Source organism: Triticum aestivum, chromosome 5D, assembly GCF_018294505.1.
Source record: "Triticum aestivum cultivar Chinese Spring chromosome 5D, IWGSC CS RefSeq v2.1, whole genome shotgun sequence".
In the NCBI taxonomy this organism is placed as follows: domain Eukaryota; kingdom Viridiplantae; phylum Streptophyta; class Magnoliopsida; order Poales; family Poaceae; genus Triticum; species Triticum aestivum.
Window position 1 is genome coordinate 484,407,928 of NC_057808.1, and position 6,669 is coordinate 484,414,596.

Below are 6,669 nucleotides of genomic sequence, written 5' to 3' on the forward strand. Positions count from 1 at the left end.
TGAGGGAAATATCTAATGTTTTTTCGCCTGGGGAATTAATCGGACTATTGCGAGCGGAACGAGCAGGACGAGCTTTGGATGAATCGATCTATTATCGGGCAATCTTATTGGGAATAACAAGGGCTTCCCTAAATACCCAAAGTTTCATATCTGAAGCAAGTTTTCAAGAAACTGCTCGAGTTTTAGCAAAAGCTGCCCTACGAGGTCGCATTGATTGGTTGAAAGGCTTGAAAGAAAACGTAGTTCTGGGGGGGATTATACCTGTTGGTACCGGATTCCAAAAATTTGTGCATCGTTCCCCACAAGACAAGAACCTTTATTTCGAAATAAAAAAATCTATTCGCGTCGGAAATGAGAGATTTTTTGTTTCTCCATACAGAATTAGTTTCTTCAGATTCTGACGTAACAAACAATTTTTATGAGACATAAGAACCCCCATTTAACATTTAACCCTATATCATTTAAGGATACATAAAAAATATTTTTTATTTCAAGCTATTTCGGATCTTTCTTAATCTTCAAAAAGAACTAAATTCCGTAATGGAATGGTAGGGTTAAAAAAAAAGGAAGTGTGGAAAAAATGACAAGAAGATATTGGAACATTAATTTGAAAGAGATGATAGAAGCAGGAGTTCATTTTGGTCATGGTATTAAGAAATGGAATCCTAAAATGGCCCCTTACATTTCGGCAAAGCGTAAAGGTACTCATATTATAAATCTCGCTAGAACGGCTCGTTTTTTACCAGAAGCTTGTGATTTAGTTTTTGATGCAGCAAGTCAGGGAAAAAGTTTCTTAATTGTTGGTACCAAAAAAAGAGCAACAGATTTAGTAGCATCAGCTGCAATAAGGGCTCGTTGTCATTATGTTAATAAAAAGTGGTTCAGTGGTATGTTAACGAATTGGTCGATTACGAAAACTAGACTTTCTCAATTTAGAGACTTAAGAGCAGAAGAAAAAATGGGAAAATTCCACCATCTCCCAAAAAGAGATGTGGCAATCTTGAAGAGAAAATTATCTACCTTGCAAAGGTATCTCGGCGGGATCAAATATATGACGAGATTGCCAGACATTGTGATCGTCCTTGATCAGCAAAAAGAGTATATAGCTCTTCGGGAATGTGCCATTTTGGGGATTCCTACTATTTCTTTAGTCGATACAAATTGTGACCCGGATCTCGTGAATATATCGATTCCAGCCAACGATGACACTATGACTTCAATTCGATTGATTCTTAACAAATTAGTATTTTCAATTTGTGAGGGCCGTTCTCTCTATATAAGAAATCGTTGATTAAGAATATATAGTGAATTCTTGGGCAACTGCGTAAATTTATGGAATCACTTACTTTACTATATCTTTTTTTTTTGCATAGAATTTTTTTTGCATAGAAAAAAGAAGGGGAATATTGATATATATTAGAGGGTATTGATATATATTATGATCTGATGTGCTTTCTTGGTATCCTAAATATAAGATTAATACTTCAAGTTGCTGAGTTGAGAAAGAGATGGTTGAATCAAAAGAATTCCTTTTTTGAAGTTCAATTTTTATCAGAGGACAATATGAATATTATACCTTGTTCCATTAAAACACTCAACGGGTTATACGATATATCGGGTGTAGAAGTAGGCCAACACTTCTATTGGCAAATAGGAGGTTTCCAAATTCATGCCCAAGTACTCATCACTTCTTGGGTCGTAATTACTATCTTGCTAGGTTCAGTTGTCATAGCTGTTCGGAATCCACAAACCATCCCGACCGACGGTCAGAATTTTTTTGAATATGTCCTTGAGTTTATTCGAGACTTGAGCAAAACTCAGATTGGAGAAGAATATGGTCCCTGGGTTCCCTTTATTGGAACTATGTTCCTTTTTATTTTTGTTTCGAATTGGTCGGGTGCTCTTTTACCTTGGAAAATTATAGAGTTACCCCATGGGGAATTAGCAGAGCCCACGAATGATATAAATACTACTGTTGCTTTAGCTTTACTCACGTCAGCGGCATATTTTTATGCTGGTCTTAGCAAAAAAGGATTGAGCTATTTCGAGAAATATATTAAACCAACTCCAATCCTTTTACCAATTAACATCCTAGAAGATTTCACAAAACCATTATCACTTAGCTTTCGACTTTTCGGGAATATATTGGCGGATGAATTAGTCGTTGTTGTTCTTGTTTCTTTAGTCCCCTTAGTAATCCCTATACCGGTCATGTTTCTTGGATTATTTACAAGCGGTATTCAAGCTCTTATTTTTGCAACATTAGCCACAGCCTATATAGGTGAATCCATGGAGGGTCATCATTGAATTGACTCTTTTTGGAAATAGTATTTTTTTTGCAGCTTAGCTCAATTCATGCATGGTTCCAGATAATCTGCTTGGTTGCAAAAAAATAGTTAGAAATGCGTATGAATATATAGCCTAGAGTTGTAGGAGAGAGAATAGACTATATTATGGAATTTTCAAAGTATATATGCATTAAGGAGGGTGGAGTCAGGCTAGATCTATACTATAATATCCTTAATGTCTATAAGTGGAGTCCTCTTTTATGCGGGTTTCCACTTTAAGCAATGATTTTAGAATCCGATTCAATAGAAAATGAGAAAATATGCAAACAAAATAGAAGAAACAAATGTATATATATATATATATATATATATATATATATATATATATATATAGGATATTATATTATATATTCCTAGGTTAGATTCATTATCTAATCCGATATATGGATATGGAATTCCCTTCTATGTAGTTCGGACAATTCACATTATCATTTCAATTTGATTTCAATTTGTACTTTTTAGTTACTTTACTTCTCCCCAATAGAGCTTAGAAGTAAGAATTTATTGGTTGATTGTATCCTTAACCATTTCTTTTTTTTGACACGAGGAACTACTCACCATGAATCCACTAATTGCTGCTGCTTCTGTTATTGCTGCTGGATTGGCCGTAGGGCTTGCTTCTATTGGACCTGGAGTTGGTCAAGGTACTGCTGCAGGACAAGCTGTAGAAGGTATTGCGAGACAGCCAGAAGCAGAAGGTAAAATACGAGGTACTTTATTGCTTAGTCTAGCTTTTATGGAAGCTTTAACAATTTATGGACTAGTTGTGGCACTAGCGCTTTTATTTGCGAACCCTTTTGCTTAGTCTAGTCTGCAGGTACATAAATCGTCTGCAGGACATAGATGGGAAGTCAAAGGATAATACTAAGGCTAGAGTCGATCTGGAGGCGCTATGTGATAGGCCGTTACAAAACATGAAAGAACCGAAAGGAAAGCAGAACTGGACGAAGCCAAAGGCATGGTTCAATCTTGGAAGGCCAGCTATGAGGGAAATTATCTTGTGGGTGAAAATGCAGTTGATGTTCCCCGATGGGTATGCAGCGAATCTACAGAGGGGAGCCAGTCTTGATAAATTGAAGATATTTGGTCTCAAGAGTCATGATTGGCACATATGGATTGAGCGGGTAATGCCGGTGATGTTGCGTGGCTTCATCCCTGAGGATGAATGGCTAGTACTGGCAGAACTCAGCTATTTCTTCCGTGTTCTTTGTGCGAAAGAACTATCGCCTGGCGTGCTAGAAGAAATGGAAGAGTTGGCACCGGAGTTGATCTGCAAGTTAGAGAAGATCTTTCCACCGGGCTTCTTTAATCCAATGCAACATTTGATTTTGCATCTCCCGACCGAGGCAAGATTGGGGGGGCCCGTGCAAAATCGTTGGTGCTACCCAACTGAGAGGATGCAGAAGACGCTTCGACAAAAATGTAAAAATAAACGTAGAATTGAAGCATCGATGGCTGAGGCATTCATCACTGAGGAGGCGGCAAACTTCGTGACAGCACACTACGAAGCCAAAAATCGTCATTTGCATAATCCGAAGCCTCGGTACAATGCTGACGACCCTAAAAAGGGTGGATCCAACCTCAGCCTTTTCAAAGGGAATCTCGCACCAGCCAGTGTTTCAAATCCAGTATCTTTGCATAACGAACAATGGCGGACCATTTCGTTGTATATCTTCAACAACCTGATAGAAGTGCGGCCGTACATCGAGTAAGTTCTCGGTACATAGTTTCGCAACTTCTATTTCCTTTGAACTGCTCTTATTCCTGGATATTTCATACAGTCGATACGTCGCCTTATTCTCGTATGGAGCGGTGATCCAAAAGGATTCTGTCGAAGAGTATGAGCTTCTCGCAAAGCAAGGAGGCGGCTATCCCGGTTTCATCTCTTGGTTCAAACAAACGGTAATTTCTATTAGACTTGTAGGCTAATTTGTAGGCGGCTATCCCGGTTTCATTCGCTAATTTGTGCGTAATGCAACAATCCTTTCATATTAAACTTGTAGGCTAATTCAGAGTCTATGGACGCTGAATTGAGACAAGTGGCTAATGGTTTTGACTATAAGGTCCGTTCATTTGACAAATACGACATCAACGGGTATCGCTTTCGTACCAATGGCAAAGAGCTATCTATGGCCGACCGAAAGTCTACAAATTGTTGTGTATCTTCTATCGGCGAAGGAGGTACCGAGTATTATGGGAGAGTTGAAGCAATTTATGAACTTCTATTCTATGGTGAAAACCCACCGAATGTCGTAGTCTTGAAATGTTATTGGTTTCAGCCGAAGGAGACTAGAAGGACTCATGAACATATAGGGCTAGTTGAAATCAACCAAAGCACCCATTTAGATGTTCCTGATGTCTATATTACGGCTCAACAGGCGACCCAAGTATTCTATCTACCGTGGGCCTGCCAAACTAATCCAAATCTAAAAGGTTGGGATGTCGTTTATGAAGTGCCGCCACGTGCTAGACTATCTCCCCCAAAGGAAGAGGATTATGAACCTCACATTAACCCAGACACATATGAAGGAGAATTCTTCCAAGAGACACGTCTTTCCAAAAAGCGTTTCAAGAACCGCTATACTTCACCCCAAAACATTGAAGTAGACAGCGACAGTGAATCCGACATCACCCCAGAGGAGGAACAAGAAGAGCCGGAACAAGAAGAGGTTACTGCTGCGGATGACCTGTCATTGCTTGACCGATTACGTCAAGGTGGCCTTGCACATGTTGATGCCACTGAACCCTATGAGCCCGTCATTGATTATAGTGATGATGATGATTATGCATTTATTGATGATACTGATCGAGATTATTAGTAGTGTCAGGTATTAAATTTTTTAATGTTGTACTTGATGATGATACACTTAAGTGATACACATATTATTATTCATGTCGGTCTTTTTTTTATGTTGTACTAATTTCGTTTACTGTTTGTCATGGCAGGTGTTGAAAGATGGTGGGCGCTGGTCGGGAGCGCGCCAAGGCCCCTTCTTCGTCGGCGCGTGGTCTGAGGTCTTCGATTCCAGACGTACCTCTCCGCCGAGCGTTGCTGGACAGTATGTCCACACCGCCGGGCCCTTCTTCGTCGACCGCGGTGCCCAGCAGGGGACGAGGTAGGAAGAGAGGAGGTGGGGCACGTGGTCGCGGGAGAGGAGGTAGGGTGACTGCTAGGGCGCCTTCCTCGCCGCCACCCCCAGCTGTTTCACCCGAGCACGTGACTGCTAGGGTGGACTCGTCCGAGGAGGAGGCTACACGGACTCCGGTCCACGAGCCTCCGGTCCACGGGTCTTGGGCCCACGAGCCTCGGGTCGACTGGCCTTCGGCCCACGAGACCCCGGAGGAGCACACGTCCGGATGGGGTACCTGGCCGGATCAGCCCGAGGAGCCGAGTGGCCATGCTGATGATGGCGGGGAGCCGACTGATCTTGAGGAGGAGGGTGGCACCGTCTACCAGCGTGGTGCTACACGGCTCCCGTCCGTGCCGGCGACCCGCGAGCAGAGGTGGTTGATCTTCCCTGATGGGGAGAGGTACGTAAGTGCATTTAATATTTTTGTACCTTCTGCATTCACGTTTCTTCAAATAACTAATGCGTTGGCCTTGTCATGCTGCAGGGGTTGGGACCACCATCATAGTGTCCGCCGGCCCAACTCCGTCCTTGGAGTTCTTTGCCGGCAAAACTTCCCGGGGTTTGTCACGTTGCCTGGTGAGGGTCGGCTTCCAGAGCTTGGGTTGAGCTGGGAGCACTACGTGGCTGCCCCGGCCCCGCCGGATGTCATTATCGACGGTGTCGTGTGCGACACGAGGGCAGACATGGTGATCAGGACGTTCTGGGTAATTTCTCCTTTACACATTTCAAAATCTTCAACTAGCTAGTTATTAATTGTACTAATCAATATTGTCTCATTTGATTGCAGACATTCTACAGGTGTGAGGAGGGATACGAGGAGGACAACGCAAATGTTATCCAGAACGTCTGCAAGCGCCTACTCCAGAACTTACGGCACGAGGCTCGGGTGCAGGCTGTTCGAGACTACTACGCCTTGCGTGGTATCAAGAAGACCAAGCCGGCGTGCCGCGATAAGTTCCTGAGTAAGGAGCAGTACATGAAGGTAATTCTTAAGGCCTTCTACTTAAGTTCCTTCATTTAGTAATTCTTAGCCGTAGCGCTCAAGTTTCTATTTGCTAACTTAGGCGCCTCCGAGATGGTGTGCGGATCGGATGGATTGTTGGGAGGTGTTGGTCGATGAGTGGTGCTCACAAGAATGGCTAGCCCTCCACAACCAGGCCAAGGACAAACGTGCCCAAATGGAAGGTGTG

At 42.6% G+C, this 6,669-nt stretch overlaps 1 protein-coding gene across 1 annotated transcript; it reads left to right on the forward strand.

Annotated features, from left to right (window-relative positions):
* The first annotated feature begins 526 nt into the window (after positions 1–526).
* LOC123123015 (ATP synthase subunit a, chloroplastic-like) lies at positions 527–2,322 on the forward strand. The gene has a single exon (XM_044543414.1). The coding sequence runs from the start codon at positions 1,447–1,449 to the stop codon at positions 2,305–2,307; it is 861 nt and encodes a 286-aa protein (XP_044399349.1). The 5' UTR covers positions 527–1,446; the 3' UTR covers positions 2,308–2,322.
* The last annotated feature ends 4,347 nt before the right edge of the window (positions 2,323–6,669 follow it).